This window comes from Aythya ferina, assembly GCF_964211825.1.
Source record: "Aythya ferina genome assembly, chromosome: 14".
Taxonomy (NCBI): domain Eukaryota; kingdom Metazoa; phylum Chordata; class Aves; order Anseriformes; family Anatidae; genus Aythya; species Aythya ferina.
Genome location: NC_140312.1, coordinates 5,616,332 through 5,642,774, shown reverse-complemented (window position 1 = coordinate 5,642,774; position 26,443 = coordinate 5,616,332). Strand labels below are relative to the sequence as shown.

The window sequence follows — 26,443 nt, the reverse complement described above, 5'->3', positions numbered from 1 at the left end:
ACAGGTAGAAATAGGCTTTGTATCTGCGCTGTAGTTTTTGTACTGTTACTTGCACAACCTTAGGACTCTTGTCTGCCTGGTGAAGCAGAGGGGGAAACAGCAAGTGCTGATAATGCATACTCTGAACTGTGCTTTCCTGCCTTGACCTTTACATGAATTTCAGTCACCAGTTTTGGCAATGTCTGTGCTAAAAGTAATTAAACCATTACATAGATTTAGGCATGTTGCTCATCTTGAACCTGCAGCGGGGTGATTCCCTATTTAAAAAAAAAAAAAAAAAAAGCTCAGTAAGCAGATCTCACACGTGGAATTAATATTTTTTTTCCAAGTTATTTTATGCTTGAACACACATTTGAAAATTCTGATGTTGTGGAAATTTGTCCGTGCTTAACAGAATGTAAATTCCTTCTGGTAGCCACCTAACAGCTGTCACTCTTGAGTCAGTCCTTCATCTCTGTTCATATTAAATAAACAGTTTTTACTGCTAGTATCAAAACTTGCTTTTTCTTATGTGGTAGTCCAGCCCACTAAGTCTCTGTCCCTTCAACTTCAAGTTAATTTTAAAATAGGTATTGACCTAAAGGAATTGGTGAAACACTTTGTGTACATTTCTGTTAATCTTATTTGCAACTTTCTTTTCTATCTACATATTCTCGTATGTATTTCTATGCACATACAGAATAAACATATTTTACATATTCTTGCAGATGTCCTCTATCACCCTAAATGAAGGACATCTTTTCCCAGCATAGGTTATGTTAGACTATGATATCACTGACAGGAAGGCAGTTTTATGGGTGGTTTTGCTTTCTACTTCTGTTAAAGCAGAACAAATATTGTCTAATGTAAAAAGCCTGTGTGGTGGAGAAAATATTTAGTAGCTGTCTCCTTTATAATCAATTATGGGAATAGGAAGGAAGTGCAGGTAAAACAGCATTTTAGTTCTTTCTATTTTTTTATGTGGTGGAGATGGTCTTATTAAATACAGAATAGTTAGATTTTTATATTGAACTGTCTTAAAATCTAGATTTTTATTTGGATTTATAGAAAAGAATATGAACCAAAGAAGCCCCTAAAATAAAGATATTTAGAATTTATGGAACAAATGTGAACAAAAATATAAATGAATCTTTATCATCAAAATAAAGTTGCTGGGTTCCAAAAAGCAGAGTTATCAGCACTGAAGAAATTTCTTTAAGTACTTAAACAATTTCTAATACAAAACCTTGGTCAGAGAATTTACCTGACATTGCTAAATCTTTTCAAGCCTTTGGCACAAGTTGCAGACATCAAGATAAATCTTTATTGCTCTTCTGAAGAAGCCATGTGTTATTTTTCTTAATTTTTTTTTTTAGTGATGTGTACAGAAGGTGACTTTTTCCTCCTTTAGTGCTGCAGGAGACCTACCCGATACCACTGGCTTCCAAGAACTGTTTTCTTTCAAGTGGAAGATTTCTCATTGCCTTGTGTTTGCTTTTAAAACAAAACATCAGAGACAAACCACTGGTGCAGGAGGCAAGACACGTACTCATTTCAAACTGTGACAAAACCGAATGCATTTTACGTGAATTATTTTAGGTCACTAGGTCAGAGACAGGAGGGGCAGGAAGTCATCGGTAGCTGTTGCCATCTGATGGCTGGTCCCTGGTCTGGGTGGAAGGTGCTGCAGGGCTGGCAGCTGTGTGGTTTGCTGCTTTCCTGGGCTGTGCCACCCTTACTGTGTGCTGCAAATCTGTGCTGCTGACCTTTAACTCCCAATCTGCCTCTTGGTGCAACTGCAAGCTACACTGATACACAAAAACCTTGGCAGGGTGCTTTGCAGATCATTTTGCCTGAGTGTGCTTAAGAATTTCAGTTCTATACCAAATCCACTGTGAAACTTCCCCTGGATTCCTGAGACCTGCTTTAATCCACAGCTCAAAACTGATTTTATTGTGTGCTGCAGTTTTGTTCTTCACGATTAACTTACCTGGAATATTAGTGAAAAGGAAGGAAAGGTGACTCATGGAAGTTGAAGCTTTTAAAAAGAGGAAAAACAATCTTCAATACTATGACCATAGTTGGTGTATCTCTGATCATCTTACGTTGTGAATTTGCTTGTTTGCTAATTGAAAATGTTGGGAATGAGTGTCAACAGAGTTATAGCTAATCTGTTTCTCACTGCATTTCTTGTAGGTATATTCATCAGGAAAGTGTGTCAGGTGGTAGTAAATGGAGTTGTCTGACACGTAGCAGGATGCAGAGAGAAGTGTGTTTGGAGCACGGATTCTGAGCCTTAAGGAAACAATTGTCCCATAGAGGCAAGCCAGGGAAAACCCTTCACAAAGCTCAACGCTTTGCAGAACTTCCTCTTCCCTGTGTTCCTGCATGTTAGGTACCTCATCCACAGCTGAAATAACAGGAGTTAGGCTCGTTTTTCCTTAGCCAGCTGAAAGGATAATTAGTTCTGTGGCTCTGAAAAGGCCCGTGGGACTGTTAGTGACTGTAAGTAATTACATTTTTTTCTTAGCTAAAGACCATGCTCCCGCAGCAGAGTAATTCCCTAAATCCATGGATTCCGTGGAATCAAACTTACTCATAGATTTACACAATGTGCTTCTAACGAAGTTGTAAAAACACTTTGTAGTGTCCTTGTGTAAGCTTCTGTTACCATGTGTTTTGGGGGCTTTGCTGGATTTGTTTGGAAACACTGTCCAGATTGATGGGTCTGTGCTGAAGTTGTCTGTAGATGGAAGAAAACACCAGACCGTGGCAGACTGCTCTCATTAGAAATCCCTGGGTTTCTTAGTTCCACACACACTGGTGGGAATGGAAACTGCTATCCAGAAATGGCAAAACAGAAGCCACCTACCAGCACCTGCTGACGTTACAAAATGCAAGAGTAGAGTTCTAGTTATCAAAATCCAAACACATCCTAAATTGCAAAACAAACAGTAATACGTTACATTACAGTATTACTTTTTAAAAATCAAAAATGTGACACTAATCAGTGTTTAGGTGTTAAATCCAGATCTAAGGTTACAGTTTTTGGACACTATTCCTGAAGGAAACAGTTTTCAAGTAAGCAGTATCTTCTGCAGGATGTCTTCTGGGGGCATCTGGTAGCTCAGCAGAAGGATCTTAATTCTTTTAATAGTGCTTAGCGTCATCAGACTTAAAACAGAAGGTGAAAAGGTGCTATCTGAGTTTGATGGAGAGGAAATGAACTGTAGCAAAGTCAAAGTAATGTCTTTCTTCTACATCCTAATGCTGTATTGCTTTTGGGGGACACTCAGGGTGCGCTGGGTGCAGCAGAGACACGTTCAGACTCAGCTTGTTGTTAAGCTGGAGGAAATGCAGCAGCAGAGCTCCACCATCTCACACGTGTCAGCGTGGTTTGGACTTGTGAATGGGACGGGATGATTTAGCAATGACTACTTGTTTTGATTTTATGCAGATTTGTCCTTAAGAAACATCTCACCGAGTGTCAGAACAGAGCAACTGGGTTATGAAATAGTGTGTCAGCTGAATTCTAAACATGGCCCAACAGTTTCCTCAACTGATCTTGCTGTTTAGCTCTCCTGTTTTGGGCTCCTAGACTCAGTAGATTATGAAGCTGGTGTAGAAGTATGACAACAGCATTGTACCAAAGCACAGTTCCTTGTTTAACAAAGGAGGGTGAGCATTTGGAGAGCTTGTTCCTGCTTACACGATGATTGTTATTTATTGCCAATGGATTTAATTATTTAATGTGTTACAGGCTAGCACAACAAGAATCTGATTAGGCATTAATCTTTGTTTTGAAGTTAATTCTGTCACACCCATCTTTGGAAGGCTACTCCTGCTGTTCCTGGTTTTCTAATCACATGCCTTCATCGTGTGCTGTTCTGCAAGGAGCAGAGCTCTGAACATCCACATTTCTGGTGGCACTATGGCAATGCATGGTGCATTTCAAAACAGTGATGTGCACGTAGGCATATTTAGATGACATAGTTCAGTGTCCTGTCTTACCCTGGCAGAGTAAAATCCCCTGAAGCTCATTTTGCTGCAATCAAAGAAGAGCTTTGACTGTTCTGCGGGTACAACTTGACTGTATTTCGTTTGCAGTTCATACAAGCCTGACCCTCGCTAAACTTGAACATCTACTTCTTTTGTCCTCTTGTAGACAGTTGGAATTCAAGTTTTAGCCTCAAGCGATTGTTTTTCAGGTTGTTCTGCGTAGGCCTGTGTAGCAAAGAGACTTGTAATTTCTGGAAACAACTACTCAGTGTTTTGGGGTAGCCGAACTTGTAGGTAGTGGCTGTAACTTTCAGGTAGCAGTATATGCTGCTGTCATGTACAATTTTCTCGTGGTAGGGTTGTAACATCCGTTCTACTGTCTGACACTACAAAAAATAGACATCTACAGTAAATGTTTACATACAAAAAGTTGACATCTTCAATGTTGCAAAGGGATCAGGAAGAAAAAAAGCTGTAAAAAAAAAAAAACCTTCAGCCTCATTTTAAAATTGATGCATATTCTTGGCATTAAGCTCTTGCCTTGCTTAGGCAAAGTAATTGGCAAATACTATGCTTTTTTCCTTGTTTTCAGAAGTATTTGATTTGGGACATCTCAAACAACATATTTTACCCTTGAGATTGCACTTGTGTTGACAGCTTGGATGTGCTCTTGCTTACTTTCTGATTAGATCAAAATAAAAATATGTGCAGCCAGACCTGTTTTAATTGCTGTGAAGATTTGCCAGGATTCCTCTTTTTACTGTATCCTTTTACAAAAGCCTGGTTTAGAATGTAAGACTTAATCTTCAAATTTACAAAGTTCACTTTGTAATGACCTTCTATTTTGCATTTGACTAAAACTTTAAAATATCTGAAGAATTTGTGTGTTCCCCAATGTTGCTAAGTACTATGGAATTTATATTGGAAAAGTTCCCTGAGCTCACCTTTTCTGGCAGTGCAGGTTTCATTATCATTAGATTGTTTTCTAACATGGCTAAACACCTGAGCTTGGAAGTATCATCCTTAAATAAGCAGAGAGGTCTTTCTGAATATCAACATACCCCCTTGTGTCAACTTTATTTATCATTCCTGTCTGTTTTTCTTTAATTTCTGATTTGTAGTCAGACTCCTTGTTTCTGCTTTTCCTTAATTTTGCATACCTTTCATTTCTAGCAGAGTGAAATGTTCCTTATGGTTAGATGACCACCCTTTCTGTGTGCATTTTGGTGTTCCTGACACAGCTTCCTCTCCGCTCCCTCCAGTGCAGATGTCTTCTGGTATTTTCACAGAACTCCCAATCAGTCCCAGAACTTCATAAATAACAGCAGCACTTCCTTTGTGCTCTCCTCTTTTCTTCGTAGATGTTTTGTGGGCTCCCAAATTCCATCACTGTTGGCCAATAAGTTGTCGGAATTGCATTAATCTCCACAATTACCATCCTTCTTGCCTATGTAAGTAGGACTTCTGAAGCAATTCAGGACTTCTGACAGTTCCCTCTCCCAGCCTATTCTGTTGATGATAGAAAGGAATGAGCCTCCTTCAAACCTGTAAACTGGTTTTAAGAGACTTTCTCCTGGGGTAAAAGGCAGTTATATTCTTCCTTTGATTATAAGTTTCTTAATTTGTGCCTGTCTCTGCAAGGTCACTTCACAGGAGAGTCTTGGAGCTGTTCATTAACATGTTCACTACTCAACAGCTGAAAACTAGACTATGGTGATGGTGTTTTCCATGTGGGTCAGTAGGCTTCAACAGTCCAATAGGTCTTTATTAGAGTGCCAGTATGTCCTTACTTTGTAAGCTATCGGTGAATATGACTTAAAAGGGTTATTAGAGTTCCAAAATTACTTGAACAAAAGCATTTCCCATCAGCCCTAACGTAGCTGCTGTTTGTGGTGGTCTCACTGCTGCTTAATGTTATTCTAAGAAATCTGGTATGGTAATGGAATCGATCCCTTTCCTGGGCACCTGTACGTTTGTCTCATACATGTTTAGAAATGCTTAATTATGGAATTGTAATGGTTTGTGAAGATGAGCGGTTTTATTTCCAATTAGACTATTACGATGCTTACATCATTGCAATTTGGTTTTTGGTGTCTGGATCATGCTCGAAATCCAGCCCGTAAGGAGCTGCCTCCTATTCCTTACCTTTGTTAAGGAGGTGGAGATTTTGAGTGTTTTTTAAAGGAAGTACCCTGAAATTTCCACCAGGAAAAAAAGATTCCAATAAATCTGTTTTAGGTTTATTTTTTCAGAATAAAGTAATGAGAGTCTTTGGTTGTTAAATATTGTCCACTTTAGAAGAGAACAGTATACTTTTGCAAGTGTGAGAGGAGTGCAGTTTATCTGCTTCATGCTGTGTCTACAACAAGCATCAGCAAGTGCAATCAAAGGCTAAGGAAACTGCAAGGACTTCAGCTGAAAATATCAGCCATTAGAAAAGCGCTCACCTTTGTTACCAGCACCTGATTTAATTCCCAGTTCTCTGCAAACCTTGTTCTGTCAAATCAAAGCAGGCCAGTGCCTCTTACAGGTGGTCCTGTACCTCCTGTGCTGGAGGAGGGATTCCAGGCTTGGCCCTCCCATCTGCCAGGAGCTGGTTGCAGCACTGCGGCACTGGCAGCAGCTCAGATGCCCAGGAGGAGTTGTCAGCCTCCCTTCTTCCCCAGCATTGACCAGACAGCTGCTTGGGCTGTTCATAAGCCCAGGAAAAAAAAAAAAACAGCTGCTTAGTTGCATTTTGTCAGGCTGCCATTGCCTGTGTCCTCCAAGGGACAGTAGGTGGATGGAAGGTGTCTGAAGTCTGCTTTCTGAACCACACCTGTCTTTAACTTGGTATCCTGGCCACAGTTGTTTGTATTTAGAGATTCAGAGAAGCGTTTGGTAGTCAACAATCAACACAAAAAGTGGGGGAACAACTATTTGCTAGTGATGAGACCAGTAATCTTTCTTCGAGATGACTTTATTGACTTTCCAAAGTTGCTCTATTGGAGTTGCCAGCGGGTGTGGTTAGCAAGGGAGCCAAAGCGATTTCTTCAGGAGCACTGCAGGAAACTTCTGGTTGTTGCTGCTCTTCCCATCTTGGTGGCCTTAGTGTCCTCCCAGATATTTAATCCTCCTCTTCTCCTGTCCCAATGTAATATTGCCCACTTCCAATGATGAATCACAACTTCCTTTTCATACAGAGTTGTGTAACTATCCTAATAAGCATGCACACAGTAAAATTGCAAGTTAAAAACAGCTATCTGGGTGTGGATGATAACAAATGATTTATAATATGTACAGGTGTCAATATTCAATATTTATCTTAGGTCTGCTGTCTGTCCTAGCTTATTGTCTCTGGTTGAGTGCTCAGTTCGTTGGCTTTAGGTAGCATTCCAGCTTCTTATCACTGAACGCTGCTCTTGGCTCAGGAGAGCATTTCTTCTCATAAAATTTATATATAAAGACCATATTCTAACTTTTAGAAACACTGTGCTATTCACCTGAGGATTTTTTTCTGCTTAGGTTTCAGAAATGCAGGATTTCAAGGTGCTTAAAATAAACGAGTCCGTGTCTCCTCCTGCCCCCAATTCTTCTCAAGCAGGGAGCTTTTGCTATAATTATTTAGGGTGATGCCCCTGACAGAAATATGGATGAACCAAGTCCCAGTTTCCACTGAGCTTCAGTATGTTAAACAGGCACGATTTATTTTTCTTTTTCTGCAGTTCTCCTTGGCTCTCGCAGGGTCAGAAGCGGCAGTAGCACTTTGGCTGTTCCCAGTTGAGTCATTTGGAATGCAAATCGCTTCGCAGAGATGCCAGAGGTTCCCTTTGTGCCGGGCCTTATATAAAACGTGTGGCAGATTGTCAGCCTTGTCACATCCCCTGGGCAGCAGGGAATAGGTGGAGGCTTCAGCTTTTAATTCAGACGGCACTGGACTAGCATCAGATCTGAGTCAGCTCTGCCTCGCAGACAGCTTTATAAATCATGTCAGAATGCTGCATCGAGTGCTTCTGACAGATCCTTTGATACTGACATAACTCAGTGGTCCAAATAAATACCTACTGGGGAAGTACAGCAGAACGCGTGCTCTGGGGAAAATGGTCCCTCTGCCCTTCCTTCGCTATCAGAACCAGATGTGAGGAACAGAAGTGAAGCCTGGGGAGAATATCAATCAGGATTAAGTTCTCTGTTCTTGGTTGATCTTGCAGCATCTGGGCTGTAGGCTGGCTTTGAGGGTTGCAGGAGCACGTGCTGCATCTGCGTACAGGATCTTTAAGTTGCAGGAAAGGTGCCTTTTGTCCTGTCCTAAATGCTGCAGGCTTGGGTAAGGACATTTCCCAGCTGGGCAAGCAAGAATCCAAATAGATTTCTTCTCAAGCAAAGCAGGCAGTAGAATTTTATTCTGTTTTCTGAGGTTTGCAGTTCATTAATAATCTTGAACCGAGTTTGGGTTCTAACAGTCTTGAATAGAAGAGGCTGTGGAGAGCCGGTCTGCAGCGGGCTTTGTATGAATTTTGGTGTGCTGGTGATTTTGTTTGCATAGATCGTGTTGGTGCAGGGTTGCTGCTTCAAAGCTTTTGAGCTTTGCGAATGGAAAGGAGTAATGAAGCAATGCTTAAATGACTTACACAGCTCTGAAGCCCCCACTTTGGAAAATTAGCTGTTAGAGACTGTCACCCTGTCTTCTTGTACCATCAGTTTCAATGTTGTTCTTCTGGCATTTCTCCTTCATTTTCTGGGTACAGTAACTTCTTAAGAAGACAATTTTGATTAAAGGACTTGAAATCCTCTTTTAATGCAAAGAATATTTTTTAATGTTCACTGTCACACAAATTTCTCTGCAACTCCAATCTACTCTAAAGCCAGAATCTGGGTGCTGCAGTCTCTTGCATTGTACAGTTCCTCTCTTAGGGAATGTGAACTGGAGCAAACAGATGGAGAGAACAGATGAGCAGGCTTTGCACACATTTTGAAAATAGGTCTTGAAAAAAGGGTTTCAGTACAGATCTGGAAGAAGAACAATGGCACTCAAAGGTTTTTTTGTTGTTGTTGTTGCTTTGGTTTTAATATAAATTTTGCTGTCTTTTGAATTTAGATCAGAATTCCTCTGAGTTAAAGATCTCCTTTCACAGGGGACAGGGGAATTCTGCATTTAAAGCATAGGTGCTCTCTTTGCTCTGCAGATTTCATTCTTTTTTGTCTGGTTTTGTAGTTTGATTCTTGTGGCCTTTGTGCTAAGGATTTTCCCTTTGGGATGTGAGGTGGACTAGGGACAAGACACTACAAAAACCAGATGGGCTAGGCAGTCAAAATGGAGTTGATAAAGCTGATCACTACCTTACTGAGCACGTCTTTGTATGGATGATAAAATCATTACTCAGACTTATGGTCAGTTTTTTCATTTCTGCTCCACTTTCCAGCCAGGCTTATTTGCTTTGCTTTCACTTCTGTCAGAGAATTGGTACAGGTAGAAGTTTGGCTTTGTTGCATCCTTTTGTGGAATTATGATTTGCAGGTCCTTGACAATCTTTCTCGTACGTGCAATCTTCATAACCACATCGGGGAACTTGCCTAACTCTCCAGAGCAGCTTGTACTCAGCTCTGTGCGTACCGAGACCACTCATTTTCTAAACATGTTTTTTCTGTGAGTTGCCTATTCAGGTAATCACAGCTCCCAATCTGGAACAAATGCACTCCCTAAAATGAGTTCAGACTGCACGCAGTAGTTACAACGTGGGAAGTACTGTTTAATCTAACTGGTGGAGACCTGTTACGATGTGTGGAGCTGCAAACAGTTTGCATGTTAATGCCCTAGTTTGAAAACCTGGGTTTGAAGGGTAAGCCTCAAGTTGAGTGCCCGGTAGCATGTTCCTTATGCCATAGGTAGCATAGATTAAATTCTTTAAGTTGTCGTATTGTTTTGCATATAGAAAATCTTGTGAGTAGCAGGCGATGTTAATTTTAAATATGAATTAAGTATTTTTCCTCTTTTTATAGGAACAGGAGACATTGTTGCTGTCATGATTACAGAATCAAAGGTCAAGGAGATCCTGAACTATTTGGAAAAGAACATCTCTGTCCTGATGGCAATAGCAGTGGGATCCCGTGTTCCTCCAAAAAACTTCAGTCGGGGCTCTCTAGTCTTTGTGTCAATATCTTTCATTGTTTTGATGATAATTTCTTCAGCATGGTTAATATTTTACTTCATCCAGAAGATCAGGTACACAAGTGCACGTGATAGGAATCAGGTAAGGGCGCTCTTTTTTCTCCCCGTTAAATTGAGGTAATATTTCTGTATATAATAGTCTATAGAGAATTAATAATTTCTTAGGAATGTCCATCAAACTAGTGTTGAAAACCACTTTGTTCAGAGGCAGAGCATGTTTCTTGGCAGGGATTTTATATAGCAGATTGTTACTGTCCTGAGCAGCACCAATACAAGCTATTATTATGTGACAGGAAAGAAAAGAACGGAGGCAAAATATTTGTTTTTGAGTGCAAGTCAAAGAGGAAGAGAGAACCTGTGCTGGCTGACTAATACGTACTGTACAGCATATTACTTCTTTTTGAAAAGGACATTTGGGGATGGAGAGGGAAGTTAAATAGTGAATGAGCTTGTATGGTGTGGTAGAACATGGAACTAATATCGTTAATTTTATCCATGTTATTAAGGATAGCTTTAGTAATAAATCAGGCAATTCAGTTTGGGAATGCCTTTATACAACATCTATAAATGCATGAACGTTAGGGTAAGAAAACTAAGGGATAGAGGTGACCTGCGCTATCTTCTAGCTTTCATCAAGATGATACTTGATGTGTACTGTCTAATTCTCCTGGTCACACGTACTGGAGAAAATATTGCTTAGTTTGCCTTTCTTACATCCTCTTTCACATCTAACATAAGAGCTTACGTCTGAATTGAATCAATTAAGTGTGCCCATGCTCAGATATCTTGAATATATGAAGTCATCAACTTAAACATGGATTAAATTTTAGAAGTAAACGTTTTACTAGCGTGGACTTAATGACCCACTGTCTCCTAGCGTGCCTTGGCTTTTATTGAGAAGGGTCAGTAAACCTCAGGAAAACCACTGTGCTCTTTGTCTCTGTGCATCTCAGTCAATTATCTTATAAAGCTGCCAACCTCTAGTCCTGTCCCATATTAGGGAACACATAAGGGCTCACTGGGGCAGCACTTCGGGTCTTTAAAGCACTTTGTCAAAGCTAAAACAAATGCAAACCTACAAAGCCACAGTTGTGACAAAAAGGATTTCCTTTTCAGTTTCTAGAAATAGTGTCTGATGCTGCAGGTCCCATGGGCATTCTGTAGATTTTCCTAAGGATGTCATTCTTAAATGACCACACTGTAGCTGGTACTTAGCGTGGTCCCCTGGGATGGTAAAAGTTTAAATATAACTGTTACTGAATGAATATCTGTGGAATATTAAATTGTGCCCGCTGCATCCCCTACATGGTTCTAGGCTTCTTCCAAATGTCCGTGTTTCAAAACAGCTGCTCCTAGGGGAGAGGGCTTTTATGACCTTTTTTCTTTCTTTAGATTTTTACAAAGGTCAGGAGAAACTTGATGAAAATTTTATGTGGTTTAAAAAGCTGAGCGTATTAAACTTTAATAAGAAGGTGGCGACAGCTACAGCTTATTTTTGAAGAGCTTTGAGAGCTCTCCGAGAGAAGGCTGTGCTGTTAGCGATGAAATAACTTGCTTTAACTGAAAAACAAGATCACAGCTTATGTCTAGAGGCACGCTTTTTTAGAGGACATCAAAAACATGCAGTGTTTTATAGATAGTGCAAGTAGATACCGGTATTTCACATGATTACTCTTGTACATTTCCGCCAGAAGTATGAAACTCCTTTGCATGTACTGGTAGCCTTTTCCATCAAGGTGGTTGTGGGTTTTAAAAGCAAGTATATGCTGTGTGCCTGTGCCCTAACTTAACGAAATAGCAAATGCAGAGTGTTTCCAAAGTTAGCATATAAAATTATTTGTTAAAATTAGAAAGTGGAAGAGATGAATCTCTTAAATAGGAGTCTCTTAAATAGAAAAGAAAGTTACCGTTTGTCAAATTTCTTTATATAGTTTATATGAGAATACACACATTTAGAAAGAATTTTTCTGACATTAATGGTTTTGACATGAAGATGTGATTCTATATTCTTTCTGAAAGGCTTCATATAGCACAAATAGAAATGTATGCAGTATAACCACATATACCACCTGCTATTATGTAGGTGGTAGGTGGCATTTAAGTGAAATGCCTCACTTTGCCTTTTCAGTGTTCTTCTCTTAAGCAATCGTGCTTGGCTGTGCAGTGATAATCCAGTCCAGCAGTGTTCCAGTGTATTCTGGGCATTAGGTACTCGGCCAACGTGCTTGTTCTAGGATATGTAATTTAGATTTACCTAAATTAACTAGTTTCTCACATGGTGAAGCTAGGATGAGATATCTGACTTCAGGAAGCATAAAATTTCCCTTTCCCACCTTTGTTCCTGATAGTTTATTGGGCTCCGAACACTGTAGTATGTATTTCAAGTCCATGTCCTAAAAAATTTAAAATGAAAGAGCTGTTCTGTGAAACCCCCAAAACTGTGTGCTTATATAATCCCTGAGTAATGTTGGTACAGTGATCCTGATGCAATAAACACAGTTGTAGTGGCCTCCTGAGGTCTTTATCAAGTAAAAGCAGCCTTCTGAGCTTCAGCTTGTATGCAAAAATAAGTGTATGGGATGGGGGGAAACTGAAGAAGAACTTGATTTTTCAAGTATATTGGAGGTGGACATACAAAATGCCCACTTGTGGACACCCAAAATGCTCCAAGCTGGATGGGAGTGTTCGGTGTTTTCTTTTTGCATTCTCAGAATCTGGCTGTCAAAAGCAGAGTACTTATTACAAGGTAGGTGAAGGATGAAGAACGCAAACTTCCTTTCTTCCAGTAAATGTAAACCCAATCTGACGACTTGAGTTCCTGAAACAAGAAAACACGAGCTCAGTGCTGCTTACTGCCCTGGCTCTGGGATCCCACGAACCAGCTGGCCAGCAGCCATCCCCAGTTGGCTGGGAACTGGGCACTGCAGCAGGAACCAGCGCTGCAAGCGCAGGAATGGCTCCTCCATCCGACGGTGGTGGTCATAAAAACAACATAAACAGCAAAAATAGCTCGGGCTGTGCAGTCAGATTGAGGTTAATATTTAAACCAGTGTTCGTTTCAGCTTTATTTAAGTCTCTTTCAGATTTTGTGACCCATAAATTTTTGCTTTCTGTGGTAGTGGTTGCTTCAGGTAATAGCAGGAGAGAAACTAGGTTACGCTGAGGATCTGTTATGTCTCAGAATAAGATCAGCCTGCTCAGGGAGGGAAAAAAAAAAAAAGAGCTTAAGAGAACAGAGTGTATTCTAGCACACTGAATAAAAATCAATATGAGCCCAGGATCCCGGAAATCACCAGGAAGGCATGTTGCTTCAGCTCGTATCCTGTGGGCAGGGTGTCATTAGCTTTGTCACACACATGTTGGGTAACTGCAGTGGACTCTTATGTAGTCTGTGAGGTTTATGCCCACATGTGTCAAGTGCTTTCCTGTGCTCTGCTGTTGGATTTTTTTTTTTCTTGACGAACCTCCAATTGCAGGCTTTGCTGTGTACACTTTTTATCCTCTGTGTTTGTCCACCACCACAGCGTGTATTGAAATGTTACTATCTAGCACAAGTAAGCCATTATGAACGATGGTAATAAAGCTTGATTATCTGGGTTAATTTGTGTTTTCTTCTTTCTCACTTCATTAGCGTCGTCTTGGAGATGCTGCCAAGAAAGCCATCGGTAAATTGACAACCAGGACAGTAAAGAAGGGTGATAAGGTATAATACTTCAACATGATAAACTTGAGCATCATTAATTTTTATCAGTGGAAATGGTTTACTTCTCAGCTTTTCCTTTTGCTTCTGATTTATGATCTCACCTTCCTTGTTGGAGACTTGCTTCATCTTACGGCACAATATTTTTGTGTAACTTTTAGTATTGATGTATGCTGTAAGTCTGCACATTTCAAGAGTTTTTCTTGCTTAAGTACTTCTTGCACTCCATCTGGTAACTGTGACTGAGAGTGGTTTTGTGTGCTAGCTGGCTGAGTGTTTTTGCTGGTAGGAGTACATGGGGCTAGCACTGTTTATGTGAAATGCTGCAAGCTTAGAATCACTTTATATGTAACTTGTGTGAAATAAAAAAGAATTTAAAAGGCAGGTAATAACGCACAGTCATATGAAACATGAATATGAAGTAACCTGTGGGTGGGGAGGAGTTTTGTTTTAAGGCAGCTTCCTACACTGAACCTTTTCTGTGGGTATGGGAACACAAATTTTCCGTATTGAAAGAAAAGATGCTGTTTTCAAAACCAGGTGTAGGTTGCAGTACAGAGTGAGGTGCGTATGCAAGTGGGCAGAGCATATGACAAAGCCTGCCCTTTGTCAGAGCAGCCCATGGGGTTCTCTGTGTGCAGCGTGGCTGGCTCTGACCAGGCAGTGGCTGGCTGCCTTGCAGCAGCTCCAGCCTCCCTGTTCCGCTGGTAGCTCACCAGCTGTGGAAAGAATGAACTTGATGGAAGAGAAGGCACGGTCTGTTTTGTGTCTCAGGCCCAAGCATTTAAATATATATATTGCCAGTGCCATAGCTATGTCCAAATGAAGCCAGCCCTTTTACAGTGGAAGTTTTAAATTCTCATTCGGTTTACAAAATGAGTAAGATAATCATAGCTTTTGGAAAACAGAAAGGAGAGGAGCCAGTCACTGGTCATCATCTTCGTGTCTGCATAAAAAGATGATAATTCTGCCAGTAAGCAGTGCACAAAAACATGGGACTCCCCTGAAATAAGTAAAAATCCCTAGTTCGGGCTACAGAAGGGAATCCCAGAATGCTCATACTTCCCCCCCAGAGGGGAAAAAAAAAAAAAGTATATTTTTTTTTACCTCAAAGCTGAAGTAATCACTGTAGGAAAGTCCCTACCATATTTTGGTGATTCAATCAAATATTATAAACATCTTAGGCCTTAGCTTGTGCTTCAAATGGTCAGTTACTAACTCCAAATGAGGGGATAGTTGAGATTACATTTGAGATTACATTTCTTTTTTTCAAGTCATGTTGGAATTTAACCACGTAGTCATTACTTTTGCATCTTCTTAGTAATAGCCACTCTGGCACAACACACTTCACGTACTAGTCACAACTACTTTTACCTTTGTCATAGCCTAAACTCTTGACTTGAATTTCCTTTCTATTCATTTTAGGAAACAGACCCAGACTTTGATCATTGTGCTGTCTGCATCGAGAGTTACAAGCAGAACGATGTTGTTCGCATCTTACCGTGCAAGTAAGCTAGTAAAGTTGCTTTGTTTGGAAACTGTTCTTCATGCTCCTTTGCTTTGTTTCATGTTAAATACACACTGCAATTTATAGACACATTTGTTAGATATTTCCTGACCCAATAACAGCCGTTTTATTTTAGACTCAGTATGAAACCAGGTGTGAAAGCGGATGCTGACACGGTTATTAGCACTGGACATTAAACAAGAGCATGATCTCAAAGATGGGCAGTTCAGGCATATCAGCAGTGGAGCTATTAAGATTGTTATGGGGGTGGGGGCAGATTTAAAGATTGAACAGTGAGCTTACACAAGTCAAAATATGATGAACAAGGTATAGCTGCAGCATTCTGCACAGTGACTGTGGGTTTCTAAAACAGTGCAGGAAACAGAAATGCTTTCTGTGAAACAAAAAGGCTTTCCAACCTTCATACCTCCTCTGACATCAATCAACTGCTTTGCTATCATCTCTCTCTGGTCTCTCCAGTGCAATGTGGTCTAGGCTTGTGCTCGAAGATTACTACTTGCTGGGTATTCTGCATTGGTGCTTAAAATGTAACAGCTTTTTGTTTTGACATTTACATGTTTTCATTTTGTTTCTCTTCTTGAGCTGTTACAGGATATTTGCTCTCTGAGAGATGCTTTTAAGTGTTTTTTCTCCTGGTGACTGGTTTCAATGAATCAGTAATTTTTGGTAGCTTTAAGTGTTACCAAGGTCATCTTTCCCTTGTGTTCTGAAACACAAAGCTTTCTTTGTATCTCCAGACACAAAAAATACCTAAGTTATGTTGCATACATGCAGCCAAGTTCCACTAATTTGTCCTGTGCTTGGCACATAAATAGTGTTATGCATGATGCACCAGAAGCATCTAAGTCACAGTGTCGGAGTCGAGCTTCAGTCACACAGCAGCAGTGCACAGCAGCTCATTATCAGTCTTGTAAATCCTCCTGCAGGCTGCTCTGTGTAGCTGGAATAATTTTTCTTCTAATGCATAATGAGTTCCTATTATGATAAAAGGAAAACAGTCTTTTATATCTTACCAATCAAAATATGTATGTATGCTAATTCTGAAACAAAGTTTAATTCATCTTTCTTTTCTCTGTTCTTTACCTCTTGGACTCTGTGGGAAACAGTGAACTGCTTTAGATTCTCAGTGTTGTGTTTAGCTACTATAACCTACAAATGTTTGGTTAGAAACTCCTATTAAAATACTTGGAAATAGAAGAGCTCAGTCAGATCTATGTGTAAGGAAAAATAAAAATAAAATCTGGGAGGTTTTGGTCATGCAGATGGGTGTGTGTTTCTATTCTACAGTTTAGTGATGTTTACTCCTTTGAAGATGATGTCCTCTTGCCCATTAAAATGCACTCCCAGTAGCTGAGATTTCAGAGTTATGCCACTGTAATCTCAAGTAAAGCTTGCATGTGGAAGTTTTGCACTAGTCTTTGATTTACAAGGAAGATTATTCAGAAACTAGAGGAGAAACGTCTGGAAATTGCTCACCAGTGTTGAACTAAGGTGGTGGATGAACTGCCTCTCAAGAAAACATCACTTCTATAATTCGGAGTGGTACTATGAAGCTCAAGAGTATGCGATGGATGTTCAGAAGTCCCACTCCTGCATGTCTTTCTCTCTGATAATGAGCAGAGGGCAGAGATGTTTTGGCCAATGAAGAGTCTTCAGCTGACAGGCAACCTTTTCCCACTAAACAAGAGGCAAAATTGGGACTAAAAGTCAACTGCACTAGTTAAACACCCGCCATTGTCCAAGCAATAGCTGTGTTGCTGGTATCAGCAGGTACGACAAAGACCATTTAACCAGGATGATCACTTATTTATTTCTAAAAGTCCATTTCCTTCAGACCCTTTTTGTGAGCCATGGTTCTGCAGCTAGGAAGCTCCCTGGTCACAGCTGCTCCAGGGAGCTGGATGAAGGTGCCTCTGGCTGCTGCCTCCACACAGCCTCCCCCAGTGCAATCCACCCACGAAAAGGAGGAATCAAGCCTTTTCATAGAGCCTTTTCTTGTGAAAAACAGAACAGAATATAAAGCCATTGAAGTCCCAGACTACCGTCCTGCCAAAGGTGCTATAATGCCTTTCATGTTCACTTCCTACTTCTCTTTTTGAAATCTCCCTTTTCATCTGCTGCAGTTTTTTGAGTTAGGTGCAAAACCATCTTGGTTAGGTGGGAACATTGGGATAGATACTTTCCACAACACATTTTTATACTTATTGAATGGGTGAAGGAGCAACCAGTTCCTGCGGAGATGAGCCAGATACGTTTCAGTTGTGTGTAAAACTTCTCGGTCTACTGAGGTGTCTTTCCTCAGGTCTTGTTTTGGAGATTTAACCACTTTCTGCTTCCTGACATTTCAACCTCTCCTTTTAATGCAACATGCAAAGTTAGTATTAAAAAAAAAAAATAAATCTACAGGAGAATCTCTAAGACTGATGAGAAAATAAATTGCAAGAAAATCATGGAGAAAATGGCTCAACCAAGAGGAAGCAAATGAAAGGTTAGGAGTCTTTCATACTGTGCCTTTTGAGGAAGCTATAATCATTAGACAGTAGGATTCACTGACATATGACATCCTTGCTGCTTTCATCAATTTAAAAGTAGCGTTACCCTTTGGTACCAGAATTTTTCTCTACAGTTAAGTATGGTCTGTCACTTTATCTCTATAGAGAAGAGTCTGGTTTGGACAGACAGACAGCAGGCAAAATACTGTCTGCTGAGCAGACCTAAAAAGTCTGTAAAAAAAAAAAAAAAAAAAAACTACTAGTAAAGTTTTGTGGAAGGTTGGAAATAATGGCCAATTTAGAAATAAAACTAAAATGAAAATTATAGAAATGCAACTTTATTATTTGCAATCATTCATAGCATGATGTGCTTCAGAGAGAACTGTGTTCACTACAAGCAGTTTATAGACATAACATAACCAGCTTTCTGTGCACATGGATAAGGCAGCCCTCATTCTTGGACTTCGCTGCCTGAAGAACAGTTGTCTTTTGTGAATGTCATCATGTAAGTTAAAAATAAGTAGTGTAAGCAAATGTCAGAAGGAATCTAGCAAAAGATCCCAAAGCCTGGTGGACAATTTTCCTTATTCAAGTAGTTTTTATTTCAGCATCGCACTGCTGCATCTAGGACATGACTGGGTAAAGAGGAGTCGGGAAAGGGGTAGTATGAAGGAAGGATAGTGAGTGAAAGATAAGGGAAGGGGACAGCAAAGGTAGAGAAAAGCACAGAGAATGATATTGGAAAAGGCAGAAAGACGGCCTGGGAAGGAAGACAATCACAATGCAGGAAGAATTAAAGGAGTAGCAAACACTTTATGAAGTGCAACAAGATTGTAGAGCAGTGGAAGCTGAAATTTAAGAAAAAATATAGTGCAAGGCTGAATGTTAAGTGAGTACGTTAAGAAATGAGTTTTAAGCCAAATTTTTAATATTTCCCACACTGGGCAAAAAGGAGGTAAGTGGCAAAAGTGACTAAGCCAGAATTACATCTCTTTGATTCTGTACTGCTGCAAGTAGCTATTTAACAGAGCAAATTGACATTTACTGCTGTCCTTTCCACTTACTGCAGTGCTTCCACATACACACCCCCTTTTCTCTGCTACCTGCTGGTGATGGTCCCCCCTCTCCCCCCAGCAATACCACGTATTTGAGGGCACCAGGGCTGCCCTCCCTGGGCTGAGCAGGAAGACCACCTCCAGCAGCTGTTCAGCTTTCTTGGGTGGGTTGCTGTGCTGGGAGCAGTAAGTGGAGTGCCCTAAGGCAATTTGTAAACACCTTCAAATCCTCCTCCTCTTGGGATGTGCTAATTCAGAGGCATTACACCAGTGAAAGAGCTCTCTGGTTCCCTTTTTCTCTGAAATGCTGCAAAGAAGTTGTGTTGCACAACAGAGTTGGGGTTACAGTGTTTTTGTGTTTTTTACGAGCTGGAGCCCGATAGGTTTGGGCATGCTGACAAAGTGGAAAAATACCTGCAGGTCACCTGTTTGGAGTTATACCCGCATGGGAGACTCCTTCAGTGCCTCCAGACTGGCTGCCGGCCGGGCTTCCTCCAGCCCTGAGCAGCAAAAGCTGTGTCACACTTGGCTCCTCCATGCACAGCTCCTAGGGGAATGTCATCCGCCGCTGTGACCTAGGGCATCCCGCTAGGAACTCATCACATTTCTGGTCTTAGAAAGCTCGTTATTGAAAAATGACAGAAATATGAAGATGGAGAAGGCTTTTGAGGGCAGAAAAATGCATGGGATACCTTTGTCAGACCAAATTTTAAAAGTAATTATGTGTTTATCATTAACTCTTGCAAGAAATATCCAGACAGAGCCTGAGCTGTGATGATGTTATCAGCAAGCTTTTTGAGGGACAGATAAACAGCATAAATAGTAGAGCAATGCTGATTTAAATCAATACATAACCTTTGGGGAGTTGCGCTTTTCTGAAACACATTAATAAATATCCTTGAAGGTTTAGGAACTAAAAGCAAAGAACGAAGAGGTCACCAAAGTAGTTGAACTATTGTGGTGCATTCGAACTATATCAAACTGCTAATGACTTTAAAATAACTTGTTCTATTTAGTGGATGCATGTTGGCATCCATACCAGCAGCCTGCTTCACTTGAGCTGAGTGCTTCTACAGCACTGATTAGCAGATAACGATATATTAAAGCTGTTTTCATGCTACTGTGGAGTCTTGATGTCTGCTCTTTCCCAAAATATGAGATTTTTCAGGTTTGTCCTACTCTAAAAAACAGACTTCGGAATTTTAAAAGGAAACGTAAGCAACTAAAAGCCATAATTTGCCTAACGTAGAAAAATAGCGTCATTATGTGTTTCAGAAGATTTCAAACCATTTTCTATCACCCAGAACTTCTAAACAGTTTCCAATGTTTTTGTTTTAAAGGGAATGTCCCAAGAACGATTAGCAGTAGAAGTTTGTATTTCATAGTTACTTGAACAGTAAGCAGTATACATATCCTGTTTTTCATGACGGCTGTATTGCTAAAGGACACATTGCTAAATTTGCTTGACAAAGCAGTCCGATGTGTTCAGCAGAGCACATATACTGTGGGACAGGGAGGTCTGCTTGCCATGCTTCCTAGCTGACCAGCCAGGAAGGCAGAAGTTACGCTGTAAGAGCAGTAGAAATGCATGAAATGCTGTTATATTGTCAAATTGCAGCTTCAGCATACCTCCATGCCTAATAATATGTTCATTTTTCAAGTTTTTATTCCCGCAATGTCTGCAATACAGCTGAACAAGGTTCTTTTGCTCCCCGTGCATCTTCTGTTGATTATATGACACTCTAAGTCTATGCATCTTCACTTAGTACGGGTAAGATAGATAGTTGTTAAGCTGACAGACTTAATGTTGGTATACTTTAGAATCTCCATCAGCCTTAGTAGCTAAACATAATTATGTACAGCCTTTTTCCATGTTTATTTACAGTTTCAGGAGGGCTTACTCTCACATCACTTCAGAAATTTTAAAGGAGAATAATCTGTTAAGGTGCATCATTTGCTCTCGGTTTTATAACCCCCACAATAAGCCACAGTAAGCTTACTGAGACAGAGCAAGGAGGAGAGGCAGAGCATCTCCACTTTATGCTGCTATGGAGGCATGCGTGACCTCTTACAGCCTGTGCTAATGCTTCGAAAAGATGTCAGGAACACCTTGTTCTGCTGCTGCCTCTTCATCTGTGCTTTTCAGAACCCAGCTCTTCACTGGTTAAGCAGCTCTTATTAGTGCTGATCTTTGTCATGATCACCTGTGTGTCCTGTTTGGGTCTGCCTGCTCTTCCTGGCTTTTTGTTCCGGAGCCAGTGCTGCTAGAAATGAAAGGTCTAGGTTTTTTATAGACAGTTATTCAGGCTGGGTGGCTATGAGTGTTTGCTAAATCTGCATCATGTAGAAAATCTGATGACACCTATTTCTGTCTTGAGTATGCTCAGAAAAGTTCTTTGCATTTTGAAAAGCAAGGATGACAATTCCTATGATTCCTTTAAGTTAGTTATGTTGTTGCGGTCTCTGCGTAGTCCTTTGGCCTTACATTGGTTTATATTCATATATATGATTGAAGATTTTGCAAATCATGTAGGTGCCAATTCAGACTCTTCTGTAGTGCAAAGTTCCCTGCTGTGCAAATAAAAGCTGTTTTGCCCTTTTTTATCTTTGAAAGATTTTGGTTTCCTATGACCATCATATGACAAAGGCCATGTTTTCCTTACAGATAACAAGAAAAAATGTAGGAAAAAGCCTTTTGAAATCTTGTTTCTTCTTTCACTTAGACATGCTAATTATAAAAGCACTTACAAAATCAAACCTAAGTGTTTCTGTGTTGGTTGCACTACCTTTCAAATAAAATTGACTTCTGGTGGATCTATCTTTCTACCTAATTCATGGCCAGCTTTTGCATAGAAACTGAGATGAGACTTCACACAATGTTATGATGAGGCCTTTATTACCCTAGTTATTCTGCCAAAATGCTTGCTTATAACTACGATAAAAGAAAAAAAAATCCTCATTTTGAATGTGTCTTCCTAGTGAACTAGTAGTAACGGGCAGTAAGAGCTTTCGATTTTTTTCCTGCAGTTAGCACAGAATACTGACAATTCTGGAATTTGTTCTGCTGACTTAAAGAGCCAATCTAGAAGTTTGTTAAAGCAGTTCTCGTTATATAATATAATGGTTTGCAAGTTGTATATGTGCCATCTCTGCTCTCCTAGGCATGTTTTCCACAAAGCCTGTGTGGATCCGTGGCTTAATGAGCACTGTACGTGTCCAATGTGTAAATTGAACATTTTGAAGGCCCTGGGAATTGTGGTAAGTTGGACTCTTAAAAGCTTTTCTTACTTCTATACCTGTGACCCAGAGAATGAGGAATGATTCTAGGGGAGGAAGGGAGTAGGGTGCTCCAGTACCCCTAGTCAGAAGGGTGTGGGTTTTTTTCTTTTTTTTTCTTTTTTTTTTTTTTTTTTTTTTAACCAATTTCTTTGCTGATGATAAAGTGTGGGTTTTTTTGTTCTTTTCCCTGGTTGCTCATTGAGAATATTCTGTTATGTTTCCATTTTTTTTTTTTTTTTTTTAATCTACTGAAAGTCTGCTATGGTCTCTGTACTCTCACTTTTTCTCAAGTTCTTTCAACCTTTCCTTTCTAAGTTTACTCTGTAAACCTCTAGTTCATGTTGTGGTCTCCTGTAGACACGCTCAGGTTTGTTTACACATTGAAAGTCATGCCCAAAGCTGCTCAGTGTGCCCTGGCTGAGGCCAGTAGGTTTTCCTCAGTTGTGTATTAAGCAGTTCTTGGCTTATAGGATCTCAGCAGGCTGCTTTTGCTGACTAATTTGCAACAGAACAGACTTGAAGAACCTCAAGGAAGTTTTCCTGTCTTTCTCATATGAGTTACAAAACTACCAGGTAGGAGCAATGCTCTCTCAGAGGAGAGACAAAAGGGGAAAAGAGTAGACAATTCTCAACTCTACAGTCACAGGCTAGGATGCCAGCATGTTTGAGTCCCTTTCTTGAATTTTTAGTATTATTTCCTGCTTCTTTTTCCACTATTTAAAGGCGACTGAAGCAGCAACTTCAGACAGGACTTACTAATTCACGTGTGTGATCTGAGGGTAGCCACAGCAGCTGAATAAAGTCTTTGTGCGGTTTTGCTCAATTTATGGGTTTGCTACGTGTAGAACATTCACCATTCTAACGCCGGGATCTCTTTGTCTTTCAGCCAAATGTGCCGTGTACAGATAACGTGGCCTTTGACATGGAAAGGCTCACCAGAAGCCAGCCAGCTAACAGACGATCAGCACTGGGTGATTTTGCCAACGACAGCTCTCTCAGCCTGGAGCCCCTGCGCACCTCTGGGATGTCACAGCTTCCCCAGGACGGAGAGCTAACGCCAAGGTCAGGAGAGATCAACATTGCTGTGACAAGTAAGTTTTCTTTGGCTTCCATTACACTTCTAGGCATTCCCTGGTACATGGCACTCGCTTTGCTGTTGCCCTGTGTTGCAGGGCCATGATAAAAGATCTCCCTGCAGAGACAGAGGTGACCTCCGTGTCTCTGTGTATGCTCCATATTGAAACCGAGAACTCAACGCACAGCAGTGCCAACGCTTTCATTATTAATAGTATATCCATTTAGAGCTGCATACAGAGAGCACTGGATGAACTAAAAAGGCGACAAAGTAATCCTCCTGTATTTGGTGACCAGTATGAGAAGCTGGATTGCCAAAACTGTTATTTACCTTTCCAGAATACTTTACATGCAACAATTCATACATATATAAACATGTTAGCTGATGACTCTATCTGCAGACACTTTTTCCCCTGTGAACATTACTACTGGAACTCTGATGTCCTTTAGCAGATGTTTTTTCTTACAAAATTTGTGAATTAAAATATATATACATTAATGTACATACATATTTATTTGATATACCAACATTTGAGTATTGTCCAAGCGGTTTTTGACCTCAGAAAACTGTTCCTGAAGTTCTACTACTAATGTATAAAAGCTTACAGCATGGGAAATGTCCACTGACTGGATCTTACCTGGGGGTTTTAATGTATGATAGCGCTGTAACAAATTCAGGACGTGTGGAACTGCATAATTTTTCCATATGCTGTAGAGTCTCGATTTAATGCATGAATGGTTGTTTTTCTGGCTTAACTGCAAAAATAGAATTCATGCAGTCTAATTTCCTCCTTGTATTTTCCCTATGTGCATCTATAATCTAGATTTGAAGTCAGTGCTTGCCACTGATGAAAGAAGCAGTATAATTGATACAATCCATTACAGAGCGTCTCTTTAGACGCTGCAGCAAAGTAAATGTGTTTCTAAAAGAACGCCATCTCACAAAAAACATAGCCCATATCCAGAAACATCTTGATCTGAGAAGGAAAAATCCAAATACAAAATCAGGATTCTTTGCCAGACCAGTAATACACTTTGTCCTGCAGTGTTCAACATGTAACTCGCCACATTCTTAGATGCATTGAACAGACATCAGATATGTTTGTGTGCTCTTTGTCATGGGTGGAAAAACTCTGTAGTTTAACAGAAACTTTAACTACTTAATTTTACAGAAGGTGTTTTTCCTGTCTGTTCCCAACTGTCGTGTAAGTATCTTGTGCAGATGGGATTCCAAGATAAAAACGAGAAATATCAGCAACAGTTCATTCTGACAGTGTTTATAAAATAAAGCTTTAGAAAAGGCTGTTCAGATGTTCAGGTTTTGCGGATGACACATGCATTCTTTGATGCATATGAGTTAAACCAAAAACCATATTCAGCAAAAGTGTTTGTATCCTATCCATTACGATGTGCCAAATTAATCTCAAAGGGAGAGAACTTTGAGTAGTGGACATTCTTTAATAGTTGTCTTTTTTTTTTTTAATGTGTCTGTATTTATATACTAACGTTGACATTATTTTTCCTGTTGTATTTCTGTCTATTAAATGGAAAATTCTAGTTTTGTTTTTACTGTTGAATAAGTGATCCTATCTTTTTTTTGTTTTTAAAAGTAACTCTATAGCATTTATTCAGAGCCAGGGGGTGGAGGGGAGTGTGTGTTAAGACGCAAATGAAGTGTGAAAGTATATTGGGCATGCTTATGTGAAGAGATGCATCTCAGCAAACCTAAACCAACCATGACAGTCCTCCTCCTGACTTGGGGGCGGACAGAGTTTTCATTACATTTCCCCTTGTTCCTGCATTTCACTTCACATTGTTAAGTAATCTTTCTTTATCACTAACCCTGGGGCTCAGCCAGGAAATGTTGTTGTGCCATGCTTGTTTTCCACACCTCTCTCCACTTCTTCTTTGCTAGCCTTCTCCAGTCAGTAACTGTGGCTAACCTCCTTCTGCTTCACTTCCTGGTGCCAGTCATGGCTTAGAAGCCTCTTGCCTTCCGCCAGTGGTGTTTGAGGGAAATATTGGCATCGCTTTGACATAAGCCTTCTCCCACGAGTGATTTCCTCCCTTTCCTTTGTCAACAGAAGAATGGTTTATTATTGCCAGTTTTGGCCTCCTCAGTGCCCTAACACTCTGCTACATGATCATCAAAGCCACAGCTAGCTTGAATGCTAATGAGTAAGTAAATATTTAGATGTTTCTATTTGTTTCTGGTGGGTGTGTATCACAGGCAAGAAATATCATGAATAAGAGAAGGAAAAAAATGCATTTTTTTCAAAATATCAAATGCCTTTCCTGCTTTTCTCAAATCTTAAGTCTCTGTTAACAGTAGGTTCTTGGGTAACGTCTAAACTCCATCTGAACGTATATTTAGCTGAATTGTCTGATTGGAAATCTTGCAACGTGGAGACGTGGGAGGGTGAAAAATAAAAACTGTTTTTTGATCAATAGTCTTAAGTAAACATTAGATTTGTCATTGAATCCCCATGTTCAAAATTCACCTAGCAGAACCAGAAATTACTACCATCAGTCACCTCTGACAGTTTCCACTTCAATTTCTTAGTTGTTTCATATTATGAAAAAAAAAATTTTTTTTAGTTTGCACACTTCCAGAAACAGAAAAAAAGGTGTTTTTTTAGATTTAAAACTGTCTTTTTACTGATAGGAGAGGGAGAGAGAGAAGCAGTGCATACACTCCCATTTCTTCTATCTTATATGGATATAGCAGACCAGTCTTCTGACCTTTCCTTTTATATGCTTAAGAATTGCATTCAAAGGAGTACTTCAGTGTCCAAGCATTCTTAATTTTTATGGGCTCCCTCCACTGCCTTCCTTTGGACAGGCTGGACAAGAAATTACTCTAGCACATGACTTTCTTTTTTTTTATTTGTAGTTCTATGTGTGGGCAAGTATAAATCTGTTCTGCAGATACATTAGCTAGGTACATCTAATTGTTTTCCTTTTAGATGTAAAAAACATCTGGACTCATTATATAGATATATAGATATATTCAACGAGGCTATCTCTCCTGTACAGCATGGAAATGTAGCTTTATAAACATAATTTCCACTTTTTGTTTTTTTGAGATGAGAGCTTTTTTTTTTCTTTTATTTTTTTTAACACTATGACCCTCAAAGTATAAGGTGTCCTTCTCAACAGGATGGAAACATGTCTAGTAGTCTCCAGTGT

General features: G+C 40.0%; 1 protein-coding gene across 3 annotated transcripts in view; it reads left to right on the top strand.

Moving 5' to 3' along the window:
• The window catches only part of RNF130 (ring finger protein 130), a 53,078-nt gene that overhangs the window by 12,326 nt on the left and 14,309 nt on the right, over positions 1-26,443 (top strand). The window contains exons 3-8 of one of the 3 annotated variants that reach the window (XM_084535354.1): positions 9,958-10,208; positions 13,758-13,829; positions 15,252-15,334; positions 22,063-22,159; positions 23,067-23,271; positions 25,339-25,432. In XM_084535354.1, coding sequence (XP_084391480.1) covers positions 9,958-10,208; positions 13,758-13,829; positions 15,252-15,334; positions 22,063-22,159; positions 23,067-23,271; positions 25,339-25,432 — 802 coding nt within the window. The other 2 variants (XM_084535356.1, XM_084535355.1) reach the window with 2 other exon arrangements.